The 27,463-nt window shown below is 42.0% G+C and overlaps 1 protein-coding gene across 2 annotated transcripts; it reads left to right on the plus strand.

Moving 5' to 3' along the window:
• The first annotated feature begins 4,056 nt into the window (after positions 1 to 4,056).
• On the plus strand, positions 4,057 to 26,624 carry ESCO2 (establishment of sister chromatid cohesion N-acetyltransferase 2). 2 transcript variants are annotated; one of them, XM_054024158.1, is made up of 11 exons: positions 4,057 to 4,129; positions 7,695 to 7,760; positions 9,563 to 10,592; positions 15,465 to 15,555; positions 16,483 to 16,543; positions 19,661 to 19,793; positions 21,321 to 21,452; positions 21,770 to 21,859; positions 23,737 to 23,880; positions 24,289 to 24,470; positions 25,636 to 26,624. In XM_054024158.1, the coding sequence occupies exons 2-11, from the start codon at positions 7,708 to 7,710 to the stop codon at positions 25,766 to 25,768; spliced, it is 2,049 nt and encodes a 682-aa protein (XP_053880133.1). In that variant the 5' UTR covers positions 4,057 to 4,129; positions 7,695 to 7,707; the 3' UTR covers positions 25,769 to 26,624. The 2 variants fall into 2 exon arrangements, with proteins under 2 accessions (XP_053880133.1, XP_053880132.1); XM_054024157.1 differs by lacking the exons at positions 4,057 to 4,129; positions 7,695 to 7,760 and having other exon boundaries at positions 9,566 to 10,592; positions 26,194 to 26,624.
• The last annotated feature ends 839 nt before the right edge of the window (positions 26,625 to 27,463 follow it).

Here is a 27,463-nt window from a genome sequence, read left to right on the forward strand (position 1 = left end):
ATAGTGATTATGATAATCATAGAATTGTAAGACTGGAAGGGACCTTGACAGGTCATCTAGTCCAGTCCCCTGCATTCATGGCAGGACTAAGTATTATCCAGACCATTTCTGACAGGTGTTTGTCTAACCTGCTCTTAAAAATCTCCAACGATGGAGATTCCACAACCTCCCTAGGCAATTTATTCCAGTGCTTAACCACCCTGACAGTTAGGAAGTTTTGCCTAATGTCCAATTTAAACCTCCCTTGCTGCAATTTAAGCCCATTGCTTCTTGTCCTGTCCTCAGAGGTTAAGAAAAACAATTTTTCTCCCTCCTCCTTGTAACAACCTTTTACATACTTGAAAACTGTTATCATGTCCCCTCTCAGTCTTCTCTTTTCCAGACTAAACACACCCAGTTTTTTCATCTTCCCTCTTAGGTCATGTTTTGTAGACCTTTAATCATTTTCATTGCTCTTCTCTGGACTCTCCGATTTGTCTGAAATATGGCACCCAGAACTGGACACAGTACTCCAACTGAGGCCTAATCAGCACAGAGTAGAGTGGAAGAATCACTTCTCGTGTCTTGCTCACAACACACCTGTTAATACATCCCAGAATGATGTTTGCTTTTTTTTGCAACAGCGTTACACTGTTGACTCATATTTAGCTTGTGATCCACTATGACCCCTAGACCCCTTTCTGTACTACTCCTTCCTAGGCAGTCATTTCACAGTTTGTATGTGTGCAACTGATTGTTCCTTCCTAAGTGGAGTACTTTGAATTTGTCCTTATTGAATTTCATCCTGTTTACTTCAGACCATTTCTCCGGTTTGTCCAGATAATTTTGAATTTTAATCCTGTCCTCCAAAGCACTTACAACCCCTCCCAGCTTGGTATCATCCACAAACTTTATAAGTGTACTCTCTATGCCGTTATCTAAATAATTGATGAAGATATTGAACAGAACCGGACCCAGAACTGATCCCTGCGGTACCCCACTCGTTATGTCCTTCCAGCTGGACTGTGAAGCACTGATAACTACTCTCTGGGAATGGTTTTCTAATCAGTTTTGCACCCACCTTATAGTAGCTCCATCTAGGTTGTATTTTCCTAATTTGTTTATGAGACAGTCATGTGAGACAGTATCAAAAGCTTTACTAAAATCAAGATATACCATGTCTACTGCTTCCCTCCTATCCACAAGGCTTGTTACCTGTCAAAGAAAGCTATCAGGTTGGTTTGACATGATTTGTTCTTGACAAATCCATGCTGAGTGTTACTTATCACCTTTTCACCTTATTATCTTCTAGATGTTTGCAACTTGATTGCTTAATTATTTGCCTCATTATCTTTCTGGGTACAGAAGTTAAGCTGACTGCTCTGTAATTCCCTGGGTTGTCCTTATTTCTCTTTTTTTTAGATTGGTACTATATTTTCCCTTTTCCAGTCTTCTGGAATCTCTCCCATATTCCATGACTTTTAAAATATAATCACTAATGGCTCAGATATCTCCTCAGTCAGCTCCTTAATAAACTGAAGGACAATAAAGGGGAGAGCCCATTCGAGTTATGAGCTTCGCAGAATGAACCCTACCTGTCATAATTCTCGATCTGAAAGATGAAGTGGTGTAAAAGAGACAATGCCTGGCACAGAGAGCTGACAGTCTATGACAAACAGTATGCAACAGGTGGACAAACTAGACAAAGAAGATGGACATGGGTTGGGAGAATGAGGTAACAGCGAAAGCAATAGTTTAGCAAAAAAAAAAATGCACAATTAATTGGAGATGATGGACCTGACACATCTGGAGTTACTGAACCAGGCGTGCTCGGTCCTCACCTTGTGGGGCCTCCTGTATCCTCAGTAAGATGAAGTGTATAAAACTCTCATTTTCATTCTTGTCAGATGCTACCTACATCTTGAGTACATTCCTTGGCTGAGGAAGACAAGATGGGACGCCCTTGCATGGGGTGCTGCAGGCTGAAGGCTGTCATAGTCCTTTTGGGAGCAAGGGAATGTCACTACTTGGTTTTGGTTCTGTCCTGCTAGCACAGAGCTCAATTAAATAGTTCTCTGAATATGCGAGATTTCTACTTAGCCCTTTGCAGTGTGGAATTTTACTACACCTTTACCCCGATATAATGCGACCCGATATAACACGAATTCAGATATAACGCGGTAAAGCAGCGCTCCAGGGGGTGGTGCTGCATACTCCGGCAGATCAAAGCAAGTTCGATATAACGTGGTTTTACCTATAACGCGGTAAGATTTTTTGGCTCCTGAGGACAGCATTATATCGGGGTAGAGGTGTATTATAATTCCCTTTTTACTTCTGCTGGGCCTTACTCTGTCTTGTGGTAGATCTCGGAGAATGCCCTGCCCCAGAGATTTTACAGTGGAATAAAACGAGCACATACAGCAATATACAATTTTACGTACATGACAGAGAGCAGGGCTAGCTGACTGTATTAAAATGCTTGACCCTCTGTACACCTCAGTTTAATAGTCAGTAACATAATACAGTTGCACCCAGACTACACATGTACTAAATAAAGTTGTATCATGTAGATGGCGCCTGTTAGAATTAGTTTTTTTAAAAACAACAATTACATTTCACTCGTCAGACCCGTACAAATTTCAGTCTGACACCATCTATGCCTCAGAGACAAGGTATGTGAGGTAATATCTTTTATGTCTTTTGGTGAAAGAGACAAGCTTTTTAGATGCACAGAGCTCGTCTCTTCTTCAGGTCTGGGAAATGGTGTTACAGATAAATACAAGATGGAACAAATTGTTTAGCATTAAGTAGTTAATACATACTCTAAGGGACAAGGTAATATCTTGTATTGGAGCAACTTCTGTTGGTGAGAGAGACAAGCTTTCGAGCTCTCATCAATAGAAGTTGGTCCAATAAGAGAGATTACCTCATCTACCTTGTCTCCCTCATATCCTGGGCTACAACAATACTACAAACAACGTTTGCCTGTCTTTCCTCTCGACAATGCAGCAATCACTTCCTGCCCCATGTAGCAACATTATTTCCCAATTTTGTTTAGGATTGATGGGTTTTGCTTTTCGTTTTAGAAATTACCACCATTCACCTCCTGTTTTGTTAATTTCTGAGCAAAGATGGGACCATTTAAATGCTCAAACACTAATAAGCACAGCAATCTAATGAACAAAAGTCTAGTAATAGTTAAGAACATGTTTTAAAGGCAACAGTCTGCAAAGTTTTTTAAGAAGAAAATTAGTAACTGCTGAAAGATTTTGGCGCTCCTGGGGCTTGATGGCTCAGGAGACTGGAAGGTCATCTCTAGGCTGATAGTCTGAATTACAGCACCAAATAGGGTGACCAGATAGCAAGTGTGAAAAATCGGGACAGGGGGTGGGGGGTAATAGGAGACCATATTTTAAAAAGCCCCAAATATCAGCACTGACCCTATAAACTCGGGACATCTGGTCACCCTAGCACCAGAGGCACAATCAATAGGAAGTCAGTAAGCGTTCAGTAAGATTGAGGCCTGATCTGCAGTGGATTAAAGAGGTTGTCTGCAACAGAGGAATTAACATGTGGGAGGGACTATGTTATAACACACCATGGCCATGGGACTGTACTGTGGTGGGCATTACTGCAGACTATCCCAGCATGCAATACTCTATCCTGCTCACAGTGCTGCAGTCCTCTGTGACTACACATCCCAGCGTGCAATGCTCCCCTTCGCTCGAGCTGTGACGCCAAAGGACTACAGCTTCCGGCAAGCATTGCGACAGGACGTCCTCGAAGAAGACCCCGCCTTTTTTTCCTGCAGTGCATGGTGGGAATTGCAGTCTCCGGACCTGAGTGAGGGGTTGACAATGGAAGCTGAGCGCGCCGCGTGCGTTCCAGAGCTCTGATTGGCTGGCGGGCGGTAGTGGGGCTGGCGCTCTTCACGCCGTCGGGGCGTGTCTACAAGCGAAGAGGCCTGGCCAATGGACGTGAGGGATGGCGAATGACGACAGATGTGCCCAATGGGAGCCAGGCCGGCCGGCCGGCGAGGGGCGGGCCCGGGCGCGCGGCAGAGGGGTGGGACTGGGGCGCGCGCGGCTGGCGGCGGAGCCCGCGCGGATTCGAAGGAGTGGCGGTTGGCGGCGGCGGGAGCAGCGCTGAGGTGATTTTTGCCCGGGCGCGGCCGGAGCGCTCGGCCGGAGCTGCAGGGAGCGGCTGACCCCGGCCCTCTCTCGGATCAAGAGCGGCGGTCTGGGGGATTGAGCTCAGCGGCTCCCGGCCTCGGGGCGCTGCGTGCGCCCCCCCCCTCTCGGGTCCCAGATAAAGAGCGTCCCGGGGGGGACGTGACGTGGGGACGGGGCTTAACATGGCCCTTCCCCGTGCGGCTGCCAGGGGCACGGGAAACGACCCCCCCCCACAGCAGCGTGGGGCGAGGCCCCCGATGTCCCGGGCGGGCCTCCCCTCCCGAGGGCCCTGGGTTCACAGCCCCGCCCAGCGGCGCCCCTGCCTCTCTGAGCTAACGGGGAGCCGGCTGCCCGGCCCCCCTTTGCCCGGGGCCTGCCTTGGGGCAGGGCCGCCGGAGGAGCCCGCCGGACTCCCCTAGGAGCAGCCAGCACAGGGCGCCCCCGGGCGTGAGACTGGCCTTTGCCCTCTGCTGATCGGCTGTTTGCTTCCCCTCCCCCCCCAGCTTAGCTCCACCCCTGCCTCCCTCATCCTCTTCTCTCCTGCTCTCAGCCCTTTGCCCCCCCGCCCGTTTTATTTCTGCTGAGCCCCCTCTTGCTTACTAACCCCCCCCCCAAACCCCAATCCCGGCATTGAAGTGCTGTTTGCTGCCATCCCAGTGGTTACGTCTACACTAGGGTAGCCTGGAGCGTGTGGGCACTGCGTGCTCAGCTAGCGTGGCTATAAATGTAGTGTAGAGGGAGAGGCATGGCTTAGTGGAAGAGCATGCGCTGCATGCCTGACCCTCCAGGTTGTATACCCTACTTGGGATTCCTACATGTCCAAACAATGCCCCCCCCCCCCCCAATCTATGCTGCTATTTTCAGCAGTGTGGTGTCCTGCTGTTCCCCCTCGCCAGAGCCTTTCACTGTGGTGTGTAGCTACCATGTGTAATGGCAGTAGTCTACCCCTGCTATCAGTGTACATGTAGCCATTAGCAACAGAGGGTCCTGTGGCACCTTTAAGACTAACAGAAGTATTGGGAGCATAAGCTTTCGTGGGTAAGAACCTCACTTCTTCAGGTGCCTTGCAAGAAGTGAAGTTCTTACCCACGAAAGCTTATGCTCCCAATACTTCTGTTAGTCTTAAAGGTGCCACAGGACCCTCTGTTGCTTTTTACAGATTCAAACTAACACGGCTCCCCCTCTGATACATGTAGCCATTGTTCATTCTGCTGGTGTGTTCTAAGCTACCACTTCCCCCACCTGTGCCTAGCACATTGGGCCCCTGTTCTTGGTTGATCCTTAGCTGCTACCGTGATTAATAATAATAACGAATCACGCATTCACACTTTTCCCCGCTCATGTTTTCCCATCCCCATTATGTACCTGACCTGAGTTACCATGTAAGGAAGGAAGAAAAGGTAGTTTGTTCTGTTTGTGCCCAAAGAAAGAGGAAGGTTGTGGTCCTCTTTAGCTATTTTGCATATAATTTTCTGGCCATTGTGTGTGTTTAGGAAGGAAAGTTTAAAAAAAAATAGAATTGCAAGCAGTAGTCTTGGTGGCTCTGTAGCATTGTAAAGCACTGATTGCTTGCAAAGTAACTCACAACTCTCGATCAAACAGTGGAACAGGGAAGAGCAAGTGCAGAATGCTGCTATCCCTCTCTGGGGTAAGACTCTCATCTGGTAGTTCTTCACTCTCTAGATGCTTGTCCAGCTTTCAGATGGAAATAGGTAGGGCTTTTTAGTTTATTTCACCATGTTAAGTATTCTCCCACCTCTTGTCCAACTGTCTGTAATGAGCTATCTTGATTAACACTACAAAAGTTTTTTCTCTTACTTAATTAGCCTCTTAGAATTGGAAGGACAACTTCCACCTTTTCATGCTCTCTGTATGTGTATATATATCTCCTCACTATATGTTCCATTCTATGCATCCGATGAAGTAGGCTGTAGCCCACGAAAGCTTATGCTCAAATAAATTTGTTAGTCTCTAAGGTGCCACAAGTACTCCCGTTCTTTTACTTTGTCTTCTCTCTAAACTGGGATATGACTGAGCTATGCAAAATTAATGGTGTAGAAAAAGTAAATTGGACACTTTTATTTACCTTACCCATAAAGCAAGAGCAAGTGGACATACATTAAATTGAAAAGCAATAAATTTCAAACTGATAAAAGGAAATGCTTATTTACCCAATGCATAACTAACCTTTGGCCACAAGATATGATTGAAGCCAATATCTTAATAGGATTCAAAAAAAGGATTGGATGTTTATATGGATATTGAGAATATCCAGAGTCCTATTAGTTAGGATAGCAATTTTTTAATTATATAGGTTATAAACCCTCATGCTTCCAGGCAGAAGTGAGCTGCTACTGATGTGGGTCAGGAGGAAACTGATTATTGGCAGATTAGTCAACAATTATACCTTATCCCAGTTTCTTGCACCTTCCTCTGAAGCATCTGAGGGTACGTCCAGACTACCCGCTGTATCGGTGGGTAGCGATTGATTTATCGGGGATTGATATATCACGTCTCGTTAAGACGCGATATATCGATCCCCGAACGCGCTCCCCGTTGACTCTGGGACTCCACCGGAGCGAGCGGCGGTAGCGGAGTCGACGGGGGAGCCGCGGCTGTCGATCCCGCACCGTGTGGACCCAAGGTAAATCGATCTAAGATACTTCAACTTCAGCTACGCTATTCACGTAGCTGAACTTGTGTATCTTAGATCAATTGCCCCCCTCCCCTCCCCCCAGTGTAGACCAGCCCTGGTACTGGTCACCATTGAAGATAGGATGCTTGACTACAGGGACCACTGTCTGAGCTGGGATTTCAGTTCTTATGTTGCATGAGGGTCAGCTAATGTAAAGAGACTTTTCCAGCATCATTGTAACTCCCATCTACATTATGCTTAAACCAAATTTGGGAACCAACGTTTAAACATTGCTGTAAAATGGTTTGGCCCTATTTATGCTGTCTCCCCAAATTTCTATCTTTCTTGTAGCCTCATAATACCAAAATCAATAAACTATGTAAAAGGCTTTTTAGGCACATTGGCATTATGCAATAAATATATCTTGAGCTACACTGATGCATTTGTACATGGCACATGAAAAATGGGCTTTAATACTTTAATTTTGCTTCAGTGCTGATTGGGGCCCTTTCCTTTCCTTGTCTCCTCAAAAGGGTTTCTTCATAAATCCTTTCTGTTTGAAGTGCCTCATGTGTGGTCCCCTGCCAAGAGAAGGTTTTTTGGGGGAAAGTTTGAGATTAATGGGCCATGATATTTGGGAGATGGAAGATCTTTGGAAATTAGGTTTAGGAACAGTCATTTTCCTTTAAATGTTTCTTTAAAAATAAGAAAATGTTTGCTCTAGAAACCAATGGAAAGTGGCTTTTTTAGGTTGATATGCATGTGCTTCTTAACTTTTTTTTTTTACTTTAGTATTAGATATTTTAACGCTATTTTAAAGAGTGAATATCATATAATTTATAATACAGTTACATTTGTGTGTAATATAACTTCATAAATTATATCTTGAAATGTCTTCTAACTTTCAGGCACTTTATTGAGATGGCAGCTGTTACCCCAAGAAAAAGGAATCGTAGTTCTACTAGCTCTGATAGGTGTGTTTATCTGTTCATAATCTTGTCTTTGCTATTTGTTACACTGAAAACAGATTCTTTAATGGTTCACTTCATGTACTGAGAACAGAAGAAATGTTTTAACTCCCTCAATGCTTTTACTGTAAAATGGGGGGAACAGTTATGAGATGCAATAACTTAAGTGGCTTTTTCATTTTTTAGTAACGCATAATACTTTACACATGTATTGTACTGAGCAGCTTGACAGCTTTTTTTTTTTTTTTTTTAAGGTAGAAAGAAACCCTAAGCTGGAGAAGATTCTACATCTAATAGAATATATAGACTTAAAAATGATGATAAAAAGATTAAACTGACTTAGTCTTCTGTAAATCTGGGTTAATGGGGCAACAACACACTGGTTTGCACTGGGGTGGTTTTATCACTTGTATCTAGTACTGTACATTCACATAACCTTTATAAACTGCAAGACTCACTCCCAACCTAATGAGGTCACAAGATGGTTCCATTATTTAATTTTGAAATGTAAATGTATACGGTACTTTAAAAGGAGAAATATTGGTCAATTAGTTAGTTTCCAAGTCACTTGATCCAATGTAAAACATTTTATATTCCTTTAGGAGAGCTGTAAATGGTGTATTTTTTGTTTGGTTTTAAATTTTGACACTAAGCTCCCAGTCCTACACGGAGTTCTGCAGGGCTAGCTAGGCTTTTGTGCCTGCATGAAGCCACACTGACTTCATGTTTAAAGGGACATTAGCTACGGGAATTTTAGTGACATTGGGGGGGGGGGGGGGGAAAAAAGTAATTTCAGATAGTAAACTTGCTCTGACATATTCATATTTTTCTCATTACTGTGTGAAAGACTTGCAAAAACAGAGAGAATTGTACACTGAGCTGCCAAATGCATAAAGGAAACAAAAATAAAAGAAAATATAACTTTTCCTTTACTCTTTTAGTTGTAATAATCATGGGTGTTACTCATAACAAGTGTAAGAAAAAACATTTTTGGTAGTGTGATTTAAGTTGAGTGTTGCTCTAAAATGAGCCAAGTGGTGAAGATCTACAATATTTTTTGCTCTGCTTAAGGGAATATAAGATGTCAAATGTTATTCTTGGAGCTCTAGTGGCAGAATTGATGCTGCTCATGATTAATAAGGAAGTAAAATGGCAGTTCCGTTACCTGGTGCTCCAAGGACTTTTCTGCACTACGGATGCTATAGCAGCATAGCTATGCCACTGTAGTCATGCTGGCATAGCCCTGTACCATAAAGGTGGCTGACGGAAGGGGTTTTCCCGTAGGTGTAGCAATACCCCGTTCCCAAACGACGGTAGCTACATTGACAGAAGCATTCTTCTGTCAACATAGCTGCATCTACACTAGGGGTTAGGTCAGCATATCTGTGTCGCTCAGGGATGTGATTTATTTTTTTCACACTCCTGCCCGAGGTGGCTGTCAGCCAAACTTTTAAGCGTAGACCAAGCCTTTAATACAGGCAGGCAAAGAGATCTGTTTGTCACTATTATTAGTGGAAAAATCCTAGACCCTGTGCTGCCCTCTGTCCATATTTGCAGGTCCCAGTGACATTTATAGAAACTGTAGATGGAAGGTAGTATACAGCTCTTTGTTAAGGTGCTTGAATGCTACAGTGAGTGTGGTTTAAAAAAAACAAAACACCCTAGGTAGATTTTGTGATTATTTACCAATAGAGGAAACTATTCTAAGAGAAACTTTAGTGTGACTTAAACGGAGCCATGACTATGCCTGAAGGATTCTCCAATCTGTAGAAGAGGGAAATATTTATTTTATTTTTTTATTTTTGTAGTGTATTCTTAGCCCTTGGGACTCCAGCAAAAAAATTGATGATGGACATCAGTGTGGATCTGTCTCCAGTCAAGACATCTACAAATCGGACTTTTGCTTCTCGAACAAAATGGTCACCTAAATTCAGTGATGAGGATAAAGAAAACCAGGCTTCACCTCTGAAATCCTCCATGTCCAGGAAGCTTGATAATTCCCCACTTCAAGTAGCCAGCATCCCAATGACAGCATGTAGGGAGTTTCTGGGTAAAGTGTCTCCAAAGTCTGGTTCCCCATACAAGCCCATTGTGCCCGCGGCATCTTTCTACAGCAAAGAAAACCGGTACCTCACCCCACTGGAGAGGAAACTCGTAAATGAAAGCCGCCCTCTTAGTTGGAGGGACGATGATGGAGACCTCCCCAGTGCCAATAGGACAGAGAAAGTACAAGGAAATATGAACCTCATCAGGAATGCAAGCTCAAAAACAGCCAAACGTCAGACTGATTCTAAGCACCCCAAGACTTTACCAAGAAACTCGAAGAAAGCCAGGGTAGATATAGCCCCTGTCAAACCTCTTGTGGAAAAGGAAAACATTATTCGTCCAATTGAAAAGAAAATGGAGGCTCCTTTCCGAGTCCTAAGCATGAAAATGAAACCCCTGCTGAAGCTCCAGATGGGAGCAGCATTCTTTTCCACTGGGAAGAAATCCCATTCTGGTCCTAAAAAGCTGCCTACAGGCCTTAAACCTTCCCAGCTTCTCTCTAGTTCTGCAGCAGAGGGTGACCAGCTGAGACGATCTGGAGATACAGAGTTTCACTCCAATGATAAAAAGGAAGTTGCCAAGGCCAGTGAGGTATCAAAACATGCAAGTGTGCCCCAGAAGAAGGGGAATGAAGATATAGAGGAGGATAGGGAGAAATTGGCCAATAGCATAAGTCAAAAGGAGGTCATTCACAAATTGAAGATCTCAATGCAGAAAATTGAATTGATCCCATTTAGTCGCTCTGATTCCTCAAAGCCTTTGACTCCAGAGGAGACTGATACAAGGAACCTGGTAAGTAGCACTGAGAGTGTCACTTAACATATGTCTGTATATTAAGTGGGTACTTGCTTTATTCAGCAAGGATGTAGTTGCATTGCTAGTTCTAGTTGTTCTGAGGCACGGGGAAAGTCTATGGTACGTTAAGCAAGGCGTGTTCCAGAGCTGTATCAAAGAAAGATATTCCTTAAAAGATTTACTCCTGATTCATGTGACCTCAGGCAGTAACTAGAAAGCTCTTTGTCAGTGTGGTTTTGAATTCCTGAGCATGTGGATGCAGGATGTTGTGGAGTAGGGCAGCACTGAAACTAATAACTTAAATACATACTTTGAATGACATGTGTAAATGTACAGAGAAGTCTTGAGAATTGAACTCTCATCTCTTCACTGCTGCTTTGTTCCCATCCACTGGTCACTATTGTTATTTAGGTTTAGGTTAGATGAGAGGAAAGCTTACTCAAAAGGAGATTTTGTAAAATTGGACTCATACCCTTTTTTGCTTTTATGAATGCAGCATAAAAGACAATTTTTAAAAAAAATCTGCTTTTTTAAAACCTTATAAATATCAGGAATATGAAGTGTGGCCTGCCTTGTTTGCTCAGATTTATAGTCCGAGCATTCTCCTGGTCTGTGTCATACTTTAACTGAAGGGTCAGTGTTGAATCTTCAACAAAGCCATCCTTTCTCCCAAGTGTACTAGGTGCAAGAGTTGTATAATTAGTAAAAATGCAGGCTTAAACTGTTAGATTAAAAATCTCTTACCTTTTAATTGTTCAGCTTGGTCTCTTAAATCTTGTGTTGTCATTTAACTAATCATCAGTTACCTGGGGGGGGGAGGGATAGCTCAGTGGTTTGAGCATTGGCCTGCTAAACCCAGGGTTGTGAGTTCAATCCTTGAGGGGGCCACTTGGGGATCTGGGGCAAAATCAGTACTTGGTCCTGCTAGTGAAGGCAGGGGGCTGGACTCGATGACCTTTCAAAGTCCCTTCCATGGGATATCTCCATTAATTACCAGAGAATCTTCAGGGTAGACAAGACCTGAAATTGTAATGCCTTTTTTTTTTTTTTTTTTTTTAAAGGGGGTGGGATATGACTTGATAGTTGGGGAACTTTCAGGTTGCCTTCATAATCTTAACCATAAGGGCACAAACACAATATATTTGTTCTTTGTAGTCCACCTTTAATGCACTCGGTCTACACTTATATCCCCTTTGTGTCCTAATTAGGCTGGTAATTAAGTCTACCAGTAAGTATTGTATACAAAAATATTGACTTTGCTTTTTTAAAAGCAATCTGTTGAGACGCATAATATAAAATGGAAGGGACATCAAATAATTACAACTGTTTGTTTTTACTGTGCCAAGAGGTGTGCGAAGCCATGGGTTCCCGGCAGTTCCAGGGAATTGATAATAGCATACCCTAACTGATCCTAAAAGATCAGGCTCAAGTCTCCAGAGGAAGCCAGAATTCCCAAGGTCCCTGTCAAGGTATTCTCTTTGGGATGTTTCCTTGTTGGCCTCAGTGTCAAGGCAAGTGAAACAAACAATTGAGCAAAGAAACAAATCTGTTTCCAGATTTGTTTTGAGCCTTCTCCTGCGTCCTGAGGATTCTGTTTGCACCCTTGCTGGTAGCCGATGCCGCCTGAGTGGTGACATAGGAATTCTACAAATGAACTCCAATCTTGAATGTAAAGATTGCCCTAGAGTAATTCCTTTCCCTGTAGAGTCTGAGTGTGCTGGTTCTACAGATTCCCCAGCCCAGGGTGTGAGATTAAACCCAAGCTTATTATGCTTAAGTGAAGCAGTAACAATGAGTTTACTGAGCTGGTCTCTATCCAAAACATTTTAAACTTCTATCTTCTGAGGACAGTGGCTCTTCAATATAAGATAAGGAGCAGTACAAGATAAAGGGGTGGGAGGATTTTGCACTACTGTTCCCTGCAAATTTTTTCTCTGCAGAAAATACATTCTGCTGGCGAGGTGCTGCAGTGGCACCTTTGGCCCACCAGAGGCTGTTGTGGCACCAGAACAGAGAGCAGGTGGCTCATGAGCCGTAGCAGCCGGCTGCGTTCCTCCCAGCACCCTGCTCGTGGGGCCTGGTTAGGAGGCACAGGATATGGGGAGGGAGAGACAGAGCGGAGCACATGGGTCTGCTGGCGGGGTGGGGGGGAGTCACATAGACTGGGGTTCAGAAGGGCTAGTGGGGGGGACAGACTAGGGCAGGGGCTAAATGGAGTGCGGGAGATGGAAGAAGGGGATGTGGGGGTGGCTGAGGGGGGTTCAGGGACACATGGGGATGGGGGGAGTGGGGTGCAGGAACACATGAGGATGGGGCAGATCTGCCTGACTGAATGGGAGAAGCTAGGGGTCAGCCAGTGTCTGCATAGGGAAGGCTCCCCAACTCCCTAACAGTCCCTCCTCCCCAAAAACCCTATTCTGAACTTCTCCCACCCACACCCAACAACCCTCCAGGTTCACTCCCAGGCTCCTTCCCAGCAATTACTTCCCTCTCCCTCAGCTCCTCCGTTACCCCAACTTCCCCAAGCTTTTGTAACACTTCTGAGGGGTCTGGGAAATATGGTTTTGGATTGTAGTTTAAATTAATTTTTACTCAAAGTTCTGTATTAATATGCTTAGTAAGGAATCTAGTTGTCAAAAAACATTTCCTGAATCTTTTTTGCTGTCTGTATTGTGGCAAACATACTTGCTGACAGATATTTTGAAATAAATTACCAAAATAATTTAAACTGGCATGATTATATTGTGTTGTTTTGACAAATATGTAGAATTTTGCAGAATTTTAAAATATTGTGTGCAGAATTTTTAATTTGGGGCACAGAATTCCCCCGGGAATAACTTATTAAGTACTGGCATTCTGTTCAGTGCTATACAAGAAAGGAGATGTTCTGAGAGGAGCTAAGTCCAAACCGATGGAAAAGTGAATGCACAGTGAGATTTGGGGGAAACTTTTTGCTTAGAGTATCTTTCTTTTGGTAATAGGTGGCTTGGTGTATGTAGGCTTGGAGACGGGGTGGGAATTCAGACATAGGAGGTAGTATCAGGAGATGTGAAGCTAAGAGTGGGAAGGATAGAAAGTGCAGTACAATTCAGAAGCAAGTCAAAGAATGGTGTAGGCTTGGGTTCAAAGAGATGTGGTGACATGTTTTGTGGTGGGCAAAGAAAGGGATTTTAGCTGCTGTCTGCAGAATAGACTAGTGGAGTAAGGTGGGTATTAGGGAGACCAGAGAGGAGGTGGTTGCATAATAAAGAAGGGTGAAATTCAAAATGGCCAAATGTTTTGACCCAAACTTTCAAAAGTGTCTAGTGATTTTGGATGTATCAGTGTTATGGTGTACAACCTGAGACAACTTATAGGGGCCTAATTTTTAGATAGGTCTGAGCACTCCCAACCAGGCTTCTTTAGGATGTCTCAGACAATCAGGCACCTAAAATCACTATGCCTTTGAAAAGTGGGGCCTCTAGTTCTAGGGACAGAGTAAGGGTATGACTCTTAAAAACGTACCTGGTATGAGGATCAAAAGCATGTTCAGCACTCAAATGGTTTAAATTTAAAAATGGCTCTCAAAAATCAACACTGACCAGTTAGCTCCTGCGAAGTCTCACTTTTGTGAATTGCTAGAGAATTGTTTAGTTTTGGAGATAGAAACCAGAACCTAACTCCGCATATAGATGCCACAGGTAAGATTGACAATGGAAGAGTGCAGCAATAAAATACCTAATGCAAACCAGGTTTGGGGCCTATTTCATTATACTTAATGTCACATTTTACTGCCATTTTCTGGCACCTAAAAGGTGTTTGGAGGAGAGGATAAGTAGTATTGGAATACTTTTTCATAGCTGTACTGGTCCTTGAAGGGAAACAATAGTCAAGGTGAGTAATAGCTTTTATTGGACTAATGAGTTTTATACTCCTGTGGTGGTTTAATAAGGAGCTATTTATTGCCTTCTTTGTTCACTTCTCCTGTATTAATGTATCCATCACATTCCTTACTTGATTGCCAGTGTGTTTTTACAATACAACATTAATAAAATGTTGGGTAGGTCAACAATCTTGCATATAAAATAAAAAATATAACTTCAAAGCAGCTGGACCTGCTGTGATTGCAGGTTCTTAGGATAATAAACTGCATTTTCAGAAGCCTTGGGTTTATGGAAATGAATTTGTATCACTGGATTTGCTATCACAAAATTATAGGCCAACTTTGTGCCTTGATCTAGTCTCAAACAGCTCCTTTTTGAGCTGATGGTTTTAGTTGGTGGCTGTCCATGGGATCATGGTTTTGGTAATGGAGGGGAGGATTAATGTGTTCTAGCTGTCATAGAAACTAAAAGTGGGCAGAAATTTAAGGTAAAAATCAGTCTAGCATGGTCATTAATTGAATCTTTGCAGGAAATTCCCAAAGGCTTTGCAGTTTCAGAATTATAGACACCAAGGTAGGACCAGGATACCAAAAATGTTGAAATGAAGAAATAATCTTACAGAACTGCAGCTAGAAGTAGTAGAAAGGCACGTGAGGGACATCAACAACTTGCCATAAACCTGGCCATAAGTAACTTGTGCCCCCAAAAGAGCAGCTTCTTCAATACTGAGGTGCAGCCCATGAGACTGCAGGTTCCAGCATACAATATTATCCAGTATTGTTCAGCTCAAGGTGGAGCATTACATGGTGGAATCTCTAGCCTCTGCAAACCACGTCTCTGTATTGAAGAGGATAAAGGCTGTTAGTTGCATTTCAGAATATCCTTGGCCACATTTGGCCTATGCCTGAGTGCTCGAGCTACGTGAGATTGTGTAACTAGCAAACTGGAAACTAAGTCAAGCTGACAGTTTTTCTTTGGTCTTTGAGAATGTTTATCTGTATTACAGAATGTGGATGAAGCTGGATCTTCCATAAACCGTGAGTTGGATGATCAAGAGAATATTCCTTTCAGTCAGTCTCCAACAGAGAATAATAAAGGTAAATAGTGCTGCAGCTGTATTGGTCTAGGCACCTGTCATGATGTTTATGTCCCAAGTTCAGTAAGTAAGAAATCATGTAGTTCAAGTTCATAGAGTATTTTTCGTTTACTTAAAGGGATTGATTATAAAATTATTGCTTAGGCCTCTCTTCTGGCTTTCCTATGTATTGGTGTCTGGCTTCTGTGTCTGATGTGGAATCTGATGGGAGGCAAAAATGCTGATCTTTGGCTATTGGCAATATAGTCAAAATATTATGGAAATTAAAGGCAGTCCAACAGTTGAACTATGAAGAAGGTCTTCCACCCTTGTGGGACAATATTTACCTTTTTTTTTATTTGGTTTTCCTCATCAGTTTTGCTTAAAAAATGGACTGAAATTTCTCCTGTTGCAGTGAAGTCTAGTGCTGTATTTGTGACACCACACTTTCTCTGATAAGATTGCGAAGCCATGAATACAGGGTATGCTTTAGCGATGAGATCACAAGTTGGGCCAGTCTGGGTTATGATCAATGGTGTTAGACATAGTCTTCTGCCATTAATAAAATTATTAAGCTATTGATGCAACAATTTGCTTTAATATAAATTTTTACATGTTCCCCGGTGAAGGTTCTACTGGAGATTTGGTTTGCCCTGACCCTTGGCTTGCAACAATTTTTTTCATAGCATAAAGCACAGGATATTCTGTCAATAGTTAATTGGATCAAAAATAGCTAGTTCAATATTAAAAAAAAATTGAGTGGGTTTTTATTTGTTGCAGTACCAAAATTTTTCTAATGCTAATGTAAGCTCTTGGGTATTGGGAGTTCAGAGTTTTTCATGCTTGTGTATCAATTGAAACTACTGGTTCACCTAGGTCCCATTTCTAGATACCCACATGTTTTGTATCGTCATTGTCTAATACTAACAAATTGTGTGACTCTTTCCAGGGTCCCCTTCAGCAGATGTTGTCTATCCCATATTCAGTACACCCTCAGTCAACAAAACAAGGTATGTCTGTCTTACTCTAACACTCTCAAGAATGAGACAGAAGTTTGAACAATACCTCCAGAAATCAGATTTTAAAAAATACGAGACCATAAATTCCAAAAATAATAAACGGTTTCTCTTTGCCAATGAGATGTGGTGAGGGATGAGAAATAGCCATCATTAAGATATGAAAGTGTTGGATCTTATTTTTGAGAGGGAAGATGAAACACTATTCTTTCTTTGGGCTAAGCTGCAGACTTGGAATTTAGAGATGTGGATTCAGTTCCTGTCTCTACAACACTTTACTTGTGTGATGTTGGGCAAATTACTTAATCTCTGTCTGCCTTATTTTCCCCATCTGTAAAGTGAGGATAATATTACTTTCCCCATCTTTTGTCTGACTTGTCATTTTAGTTTATAAACTCTTCTGAGCAGGGATTGTCTCCTGTGTGAATCTATCTAGCCTAGCACAATGGAGCCTTGATCTCGGTTAGGTCCTGTATGTACTGCTGTAATGTAAATAATAAAAATTGTCTAGTGGAATGGAGGAAGACCATATCAGGCCTTAGCAGAGGGACTTGGAAAAATATTACTAGGTTGTCATCTCTGACTATTACTATCCTATATTAAGTTTCAAACTAGTGAAATAGTTACCGTTTCTGAAGTAGTCATGTTTACTGAAATTATTTGAACTACAGTTCCCAGAATGCTTGTGTAACTTGCCCATGTGAATGTTCTAAAATACTGTCGCTTCTTAAACTTGATGTCAGTTTGGTAGACTACCTTTCTGCTGCTGCCCTTTAGTAGTGTGGCTTTCTGTGTGTTGTAGTGATTAATGTTAGCAATATGATTGTTCCAGAGATGTGAGGGTATCTGGTCACTGGGAAGTACCTTCAACCATCTGAGAAGTTCATCGTTCTAATATAATTGCACTGGTTAAAGTGTTGTCTCTCGTTAAATCTTTAACTGCGTAAGGAGTATGACATGGTTATACCAGATACGGTACATTCAACAAAAAGAAGAACAGGAGTACTTGTGGCACCTTAGAGACTAACACATTTATTAGAGCATAAGCTTTCGTGGACTACAGCCCACAACGTTTCTCAGCAGATCAGCCTTTCCATAATACCCAATGACACTGGTGTTCAGACCATCTTTTTGTGTGGAAAGGGGATTGCAAGATAGAGAAGATAAAAGTTGACACGCAGCTATGAAAAGAATTGAAGCTATTTTCTACTCTCTCTTCCCTTTGTTCTAACCCAACCCTTATCTAGTTGAGCATGTCTTTCAAAGGTCTGTTGGGCACTGGCCTTTAGCATTGCCCTTCGTTATATTGCATAATTTTATAGGATTGATCTGTGTGATTATCTGTAACAATATTAACATCTTATGCTGTTAAATAGATTAGTACAGCCCTGCAAATAAGCTTCCTTGTAGAATATGCTCATGCTAATGTGTCCATGACTTTGATTACTTATGTTTGACAAATCCATTGCCATATTATGTTTCCAGTGGAAATGTTCTGTTTTCCCATGCAGAACCAGAACCAAAACCACTAATCCCTCTGTCTTATTTAATCATCTTTCTTTGGAGCAGATTGCTAGTAATCAAAACATTCTGATTTGAATTTGTTGTGAACATAAAATCACTTAAAATTGTTGTAGTTCTGAAAGAGCCAAAAAAAACTTGTCAAACTTATAATTCTCTGCCACTTAAGAGTGAAAGAGATATTGGATTACATATTTACATTGCTCCCTTGTGGGGGCTTTGCATCAGTATGGAAGGTATTTGAAAATGGAATTCTGGAATATGCCAAAATCCTGGTGTTTGTGATTAACCAAAATATGGCCTTGGATTTGCTGTTACCTCCTACACTGTCTCTTGGGAATAGATGAGTAGAAACTTTTTCAACTAGAACTATACTTTAGCTTTCTGCTTTGGGAACTCTCCTTGGCATCTATACCTAGAAAACTGTTCAATGCTTATCTCTCTTAATCCCATGTTAAGGTTATTGTACAACAGTTAGCAAATTTAAAGTGGTGGTTCCTAAAGTAACCCTGCCAGCTTGCGTATAGCTAAAGCACTAAAGGTAAATCTATAAAGCACTACTTATTAACAATTTTAATGTGCGCTTCTCCAAAGCGCAAGTCTCATGAATTTTTAAAAACATTTATATAAAGACTCCATCTGGATCAATAGTCTCATGAACAATCCTTTCCAGATCTTCCCTCAATTTACCCATGCCCTCCATTAGCCTTACTATTTGTTTTAAAAGTTAGCAAAACTTTGTCTCCATTGGACCAGAATGGAGAATTGAGTCCCAGAATTGCGGGCCTTTCCCTGAAAATGCCTCCAATTCTTTTATCTAAATCTGGTACCTATTTCAGAATCTCAGATAATCTCCATTGCTGGAGCAGAAGTCAAGGGGAGAGATGGTCTGAGGTACTCTAGGGCATGTGAAGGATGTGCTTAAGAGACCAAGTTACAGTTACTTTTAGGACATTCAAAGATATGGTCCCAACTTTTTGTATGATTAATGCCCCAGCCATAAACATTTTCATAGTTCATGTTCCTTTTCTTAAAGGGGGATGAGAGAGGGAGTGGTGCTCCCATGTTTGAGTGTATGGAGTAACAAGGGCTTCCACCCATTGTCTCTTTCCCTCTCAGCACGGGAACACTTAGATCAATGGTCATCAGCCTTGTTATAGCCACCATCCTCAGTGAACTTAAGGAATAGGAATCCTGGCAGCTCAGCTCTGTTGACTCATATCTGCAGTATGGAATGTGCTTGAGTTCAGATTTAACATCTGAGATGTAGACTCTTGTATTCTTCCTCTAGAACAGTTCTAGAGCCACAGGTTTGGGTTACAGTCTAGAGGCAGTGATGTTCCTCAAAGCCTTGAGTTGTTTTTTGGTGCAGCCCTTAGAATCTTGGTTGTTTGCATTTCAACACTGCCATCAGGCCAGCTTCCTACTATCAATTTTAGTATGGGGTCTCTTGAAACAGGAAGAACTAACCTGAACACATCTCTTGAGTTCCTTTACTGGTCTGTTCTGGGGAGCTAGTCACATCAGTATTCAATCTGACTGTGAGTAATGAAATGACTAATTCAGATGCAACTCTGAAACTACTTTCAGACCACAGCCTTTCCCAGATGATCTGGCTTCTCCCCTGGGATTCAGCCCACCTACAAAAATGGTTCATACCTTCCAGAAAACCAGCAAGAAAACAAAAGAACTAAGCAAAGACTTTAAAGACCAGATGATCATTGTGAGTATTCCTCTGTGGGCTGTTACTCATTCTTAGGGGAGCTTGCACTACCATGTGGTAGTAGTGAAATGAGCTTTCAGGCTAACCAATACTAGATTCCCTTACGTATAAATCTCGAACACTGTATTCAGCTCTAATGAATTGTATAAATCTTTCTCCAAAATTTCAAATGTAAAGATTATGACACTTTGTGAAACTCTTTTCTAAGGTTTCCTTGGGGTTAAAGCTTTACTATATCTGTGAATCAATAGGAAACTTGTAGAATTTGCTATTAAAAATGCCTGTATGGATACCATAGGAGTGAATTTGCTGGACACAAATACTGTTTCCCACTGCTGCGTGATTTGTTGCCTGAGCAGAGCCAGCATAATGCTGCAGCCACATTAGTAGACAGCTAACGTCATGAAGGCCAGTACCACAGTAGGGATGTTGTCTAAAACATTCTGTACCTGGGAGTTTCTGTGACTGAAATGCAACCCCACTTAATCAATGGAGGGTTTCATAGAACAGATATGAGGGATGAAATACTCACCTAGTGGTGTCCTGTGTGTATAGTTCATTCCCTTTGAAGTCCTGGCCTTACAATGGAATGCAACCAAATGGCATCATTAAGCCCTGTGTGTCTTTGCAATAAGATAAAGTCACCTGTATGCATATAGGCCTGGCTTGACACGAGTAATTGGACATAGGTGAGGCTTCATTTCTTGGGAGACAGGATTAGGGTGGTAAATGGACCAGCAGGCTGGGAACTGAATGTCTGTACTAGCTAAGATAAGGGGGAACAACAGGGAACCATTTACAGTGGGCAAGATAACAATGGATAAGATCTTTACTTTTTACCTCATAAGTCAGAAATGTAAGTCGTACATGGGCAGTGTGTGGACAGATCATGCTGTATAGGGATTGGTTCCTACAGAGTAAGTAACCAAGGTAATCCCAAGCTGTGATGCAATGTACCATGTAAAGGAAGAGGCTAACTCCCTATGTTTGAGTCTCATCAACTCCGTGTACCTTTGCTATATATCATATAGAGGAACCTGAGTGATGAGACTGGAATTAAACTGAGGTCTTGGGGAACTCCAACAATGGACTCCCATCGTGCCTTACATTTAGAGCTGCATTTTTGATTATAGTTTGTTCTTTATTAATTTTATCTGCTTTTAAAAAATTCTTAGCATTTAATTCCTTGTCTCTGCATTGCCTTCCCAAAAAAACAAAACAAATACAGAACGACTTAGTGAATTCTTGGTATAAACAGGAGGCACTGTGGTCTGGGGGAATGACCATGGAATTGAGTAAATAATCCCAGTCCTGCCACCTGCTCACTCTGTGGCCTTATGCCATTCCCTCAGTCTCTGCTTTAGTTTTTCTATCCATACAAGGAGACCTATCTCATGAAGGGCATACTGTAGAGATTATGTTCATTATATGCCTTGAATATGTGAAGTGCTATGTACAGTTCTGAATATTCTATAAATAAACAAAAGGTTGTCCTCTGACACTTCTGACTTTCTTTTGTAATGACAGGACGCTGGACAGAAGCATTTTGGTGCCATCATATGCAAATCATGTGGCATGATCTATACAGCTGCCAGCCCAGAGGATGAAGCCCAACACATCCAGCATCACCAGCGGTTCCTTGAGGGAATTAAATATGTGGTAAGGCAATGGCTGACCCTTTTGTCAAAGAACCCTTGAAGTAGTACTTATTGTTGGGTATAGAGTTAAGGCTACACTAGGCAAAGGTTTTGTATCCAAATAACATGATCAAATTAAATTACTTATCTATTATTCCAGCAATTGCCTTTTATTAACATACGTGAACTAACGGGTTAACATACATGATCTGATTTCCTGCCTGCAAACTGCTAGGGTTCACATTACAACTATGGAGGCTGTTCTATTAAAGAAGCCTTAGCTGAATCCTTTTTCTTCTTCTTCCTGGCAGATAACTTTATTTTTTTTCTCTGTGGTAGGGTTGGAAGAAAGAGCGTGTTGTTGCAGAGTTCTGGGATGGGAAAATGGTTTTGGTCCTTCCAGATGATCCAAAATATGCCATCAAAAAGGTGCAATATTTCTTCTTAGCTTTGTCTGTACAGTGCCTAGCATGATAGGGCCAGGGTCTGTAGGTGCTACTACGATATTAATTCTAAATAATAATACTTGTTTCCCACTTGTCAGGAGAAATCCATATTTAGTGATCAACCTCTCACTCAGTGATCACTCTGCAAGGAATTAACGTGGCTGGTTTCTACCATACTTAGAGGAGGGATGAACTTGTGGCCGATTCACATATCCAGGAGGTGGGAGATGTGGGTTCTACTCACAGCTTTGCCGCAGACTCCCTCTATGACCTTGGGCAAGTCACTGACCTCACTGCAGATAGGACTGATACCTGCCTTTGGTTAAACACTTTTCTCCTTTACAAATCTCGGAGCTAAGTAATCTTATGGCAGCCATGTTAGTCTTCCAGTTCATCTTTGCTCACACAAATGAGCCATTCCTCAGTGCTGAAGACTCCTTTGATCTTATTCTTACATTACCAGCATAACCCAGTCTGCTCCTTACTGAGGAGAATGGCCTGTCACTTTTCTCATTTGCCACCTGTTTCAGTTGCTTGATGCCTCACTAAGGGCCAAGCTATGGACCACTTCATCACAGTGATGAGCAGTTAATTCATAGGAGTAGTCTCACTGGAGTAAATGGGACTACTTGTGTGAGTGACTGCTCATCAGTGCAAGTTGTTCACAATCTGGCCCTAAGGTATTTGAGGCAAGAACAGACTTTTGGGATACTGTCATTTGTAGAACATTGCTCTTGCTACCCTGTTGTAAAAACACTTGGTAAGAGCTTGTCCTCCATGCTCCAGATTGTGTTTGTAAATTCCAGCCTGAAACATGCAGCTTTCATGCTCAGTGGAAAATCTTTAGCTAAATTGATTATCAAAAGAAATGTTCATACGGCTGTGTATGTTGTTTTTCTAGATTCTGTTGAAGTAAAACTACCTGAGGTGCTGGAAGTACCCAGTGGGTTTCTTTTGTTGCTGTAGAAAAACAGCACTGTTCAGAAGCCCAGTGGCTCTGAGAGGAGGGTGTACATGTGCTCGGGTAGTATGGTGATTAGCAGTAGAAGAGCCAAGGGAGAGATTTGAGGACTGAGCAGGGATACATTAGTCCAGAGTATCCTTCAATGGAAAGGGAAGTCCCCAGTCCTGGAGTCTACCCAGTATAAAGCACTAGTGCTGGTTTGAGTTGCTGGTTTTCTATGTGGCTTAGCTTTTACTGTGCTTTGTTAAAAAGCAATGAAAACCTCTGTCTGCTGATTTGGAATCAGTCCACATAGCAGCTGGTGAACAGCAGCTGCTGCTAGGTTAACAAAACTCCCGTGATTCAAGTCACAGGCTAAGTTTTGGCTGGGCCCTTCCTCTCACATCTCGTCAGTCATGGAGGGGGGAAATACCAATCTGCTGCCTTTGCCACGTGAGCCTTGTACCGCTGTGCAATGACACCCCCACCCATAGCTTTAGGCTGGGCTCCCATCATCCACAAAGACAATGGTCTGCATGTTGTATAGATATTAAAGGGTGGGGAGAGTCTCTTATAAAGTCTACCTTTCTGCCTGTGGAAAAATGTCTACTGTAGTATAAAGGCTTGTCTATTCAAATGTATCAAACAGTGAAGCTTCTACCATTCCATAGGAGACTATTCCAATTGCATAAATCTCACAGTAGTGCAAACCTACCAAACTATGTATTTGGCACAGGCTGCTAGTGCTTTTAATGAGTTGCTAGATGCTCTGCAGTTGGACAGTGAACTTCCATTGTGGTGATCACTGGGTTCCATTCAGGTGCACAAGCCCTCTGTTTGAAATTGATTACTTCTCTGAACTTGCCTATCCTAGACTCTAATGTGCATCTCTGAACCTCTTGTCCTAACATCTATAGGCAGAAGATGTGCGAGAACTTGTAGATAATGAACTGGGATTTAAACAAATTGTGTTAAGCTGCCCATCCAAGATTAAAACCTACTTTTTTGTATCCAATGAAAGGAAGATAGTTGGTTGTTTAATTGCTGAACAAATCAAACAGGTATGTGTTCTAAATAGTATTTTAATTGTAGAAGATGAAAGAAAATTACATTCAGACACTTGGGGTTGTTAGCAAACCTATGTCACAGGTACTCCTGGCCTTGTAAAGTGTGTGTGGGGGGAGGGGGAAATGGGGGTTGGCTGGATGGTTTTAGAGCTCTACACTCTCACCATCATGAAAATGCAATTGACAAGAATTAACCAAGTTGTTAGTGATTGGTACAAAAATCTTTCAACTGAATTCAGATGTTGGGCCGAGGTGGTTTATGTAACCGTTTATCTTTCTTTAAAGGACCAGTGTAATAAATAGTTAATTGCCTTTGGTGTTACAGAAACTTATGCAGGTGAGTTTGCTGCTGTATTTCCCTCACGATGGAGACTCATTTGACTTAGTGTTTGTCCTTGATAGGCATTCCGGGTGCTGTCTGAGCCTAATGTTCCACAGTCCCCTAATCAGGATGTCCTGCAGCACCATCGTGCCTGGCGTTGCTCCATAAAGCCGGAAGCTGCCATTTGTGGGATCAGTAGAATCTGGGTGTTCAGCCTGATGCGGAGAAGAGGCATTGCACGTCGTATGGTGGATGTAGTCAGGTAAGGAAAAGGGATGCCTCTCCCAAAATGAAACTGCTAAGTAAGCCATTAATATGGGTGCACACATGATGGGAACAAGATTTCAGCTTGGTTTATTTTCAGGGGGAAGAAAGTGCTCACAGCAGAAACATTAAGTAAATGTTTTTCAGAAAGGTGTAAGCTCATGTCATTCAGCAAGTCTGAGAGGTTCATGTAACAGTGCAAAGAACTGATTGAAATATGCACTTAATCTGACATCAGTCTGTGCCATTATGGTGGGTGGAAGAGAAATGCATAGAACCATGTAAGTATTGTGGCTTGGATTTTTGACAGTGCTCAGAGACCAGAGTTTAGCAAAGGCTGAGCACTTTTCAAAACGTCACCCTGTATGTTCTGGGTTGGGCTTATTTCATGTTTAACCAAATAGAATATAGCCTGTGAACCACTTAATAGGCATGGGTTTTGTTCACTTGTAAAACACCCTAAGTTAACAGTTGCTGTCTGCCCAGTACTCTGAGAATTTGTCAGATGTCAAAAAGAATAAATACTTAGTCTGCCATTGCGGTCTGTATTTCACATGTTTATTGTAATGCAGCTTCTTAAAACACCAGTTTATTCCTGGGAAGTAGCTTCTGTGGTTGGGAACTTTCAGATTTGTAGGGATATGAAATGAATGGATTTTCTCTTCAATTGAGAACTGTTACCATCATAGTTGGTTAGCTGTTGCAGACTGTTTAGAATGCATCCTTCTGGTCACTGACCTGCAGATGCCTCCAAGCGACTGTTCTCCAGTATAAATTTAATGTGAGAATGCATAGAGCAAATTTAACAGATGACTATGGGGAACTTCACTTACCAAATCCTGACTGTGATGGTGGTAATCTGAAACCACCAAACGTCTAAATAAAACTGCTGTAGTACTGTACCTGCTCTATTCTCCTGTTTCAAATCTGGTCATCACTCCTTTGCTGCTGCTTTTTATGTCAATTTCATGAAGTAAATTCTCTATACAAAAATGGTTCCCCTCAGTTTGGAAAACAGTATATATAATGGAAATGCTGTCAAAGTATAGAAGAGGTCAGGGAACAAAACACAGGCATTTATATTACAGTAATAACAGCCATATAAATACCTAGGCAGAACCAAACTCTTGCATTGCACTGATCACTGTCCTTATCTGTTTCAGAAACACATTCATGTATGGCTGTTACCTAAGCACTGATGAAATCGCCTTCTCTGACCCAACACCAGATGGCAAGCTGTTTGCAACCAAATACTGCCAAACCCCTAACTTCCTTGTTTACAATTTTATTAGTTAAGACCAATTCCAAACAATCACAGTTACATTGAACTAGAGCTGTTTGGTCTGCTAAATGTAAAGCAATTTGAATGTTTAATTCTTATTCAGCCATGTTCCATTTTAGATTCCTGCTGAGTGCTAACTCTTGCTTCTTGATCAAGTTAAAAGCCATGGAGTTAAAAGAATGTTGTCACTTTCTGTACATAATTGTGTTCTGTATTTTAATGTTTGTACTTTGTGAAACTAAACCCAAGTTTGTGATTCTAAATGTTTATTCTGAAAGCTAAAGTTTTTATTGCAATAACTTGTAAATTTCAAAAATAATTATATTAATATAAAGATTTCTCTGAGTTAGATTTGGCTTGGATAAATGTTTGGCTACTTCATACCACAGGAGATGAGGGAGACTCCAGCTAATCTTGAAACTTTATATGTATGCTACAGCTGGAGACACCAGTGTTCTGCTATCTGTGCTGCTGAGGGAAGTACCAATGGGCCAGGGATGGTGCAGATATAGATTATACCTGGTGCTAGAAGTTGCATGCTGGGAGTTAAGTGACGGGTGAGGACTCTACACCTATATGGTACCTTTCCAGAGTGGGAGTTGCAGTGAACAGAAGACAGAGCAAAACATACCTGCTGGTTGCTGTTATTGACACAGCACTAAAGCTTACCTGAGACAGGAGTGGATGTAAAGCATGTGTAGCTGTGGCCTGAACCCCTTATGCACAAAACTATTAATATGAATCTCCACCTGCTGCTCGGGGATTAAAGTTAAGATTGATCCTAAATCTTGCTGTATACAGACTCAAGTATTCTTGCACTGGTGGTGGTGGTGTGGAGAGTTTGTTCAATAAAAGTCCTCTGAAATTTAATTTGGTGCCTCATTTCTGAAGGTTACAAGCACGAGCAGTTGGATGAACACTTGGGTTCAGAAGAGTTTTTTTTTTTTTTTTTAAACAATGAATCCCTTCAATCTACTTTAAGGCTCCAGTGGCCCCTTTGATTCACAATCCCATGTAAATTGTCTGAGTCACACTCTGGCTTGCAGGGTTGTTCTCCACCTTTCCACCGACAAATCAAGCCGCAGCAGTGCTAACTACTTCCCCCAGTCTTCTGCATTAGAGGACCCATGTAAAGGAGCCTGAGGGAAACACTTGCGGGCTCCATTTAATCCCTAGTTTCACTGCCATGCTATTCTCCAGGAAACAGGTGTGGTCTGGTCTTGACCTCCAAGTACCACATCTCCCCTTAACTATACATGTATTTGAGTGAAGTCCAACTACTCTTCCAGGCCCCTGCAAATTGAAATTGGCATGTATTTATTTCCCTCCAGATATAATCTTTGATTAGTTTTGAGGCATGGCTTGTTCTCTAAACTGATAATGCTATTGCCAAGATCTTTATTTTACTAAGGATGCTTCTCTCTGCTGCTGTCAGGTTTCAAAATGCAGTGGATTACCACTTTAGTTTCCTAGGATGCTAGCCAGGTGGACTGACTTGCTTAAGTGTCTACAACTATTTTAGCCTTTGTAAACATACTACAGTAACTCCTCCATTTAACGTTTTCAATGTTACGAACCAGCTCAGTTAAGGAACATGCTCGTTTAAAGTTGTGCAATGCTCCCTTATAACTTCATTTGGCTGCCTGCTTGTAAGATTCTGTGGCAGAGCAGTGACTTTACAAGGGAGCATTGCACAAGTTCAGCTTCTC

The sequence above is a fragment of the Malaclemys terrapin genome, chromosome 3 (assembly GCF_027887155.1).
Source record: "Malaclemys terrapin pileata isolate rMalTer1 chromosome 3, rMalTer1.hap1, whole genome shotgun sequence".
Lineage (NCBI taxonomy): Eukaryota > Metazoa > Chordata > Testudines > Emydidae > Malaclemys > Malaclemys terrapin.

What these genes read in the sequence shown, in the direction of transcription:
- ESCO2 (XM_054024158.1), top strand. Translation starts at nt 7,708, where the DNA reads ATGGCAGCTGTTACCCCAAGAAAAAGGAATCGTAGTTCTACTAGCTCT. An exon ending in TTGAGGGAATTAAATATGTG is followed by an intron (nt 21,453 to 21,769) that starts GTAAGGCAATGG and finishes TCTCTGTGGTAG; the next exon opens with GGTTGGAAGAAAGAGCGTGT. An exon ending in CGTATGGTGGATGTAGTCAG is followed by an intron (nt 24,471 to 25,635) that starts GTAAGGAAAAGG and finishes TATCTGTTTCAG; the next exon opens with AAACACATTCATGTATGGCT.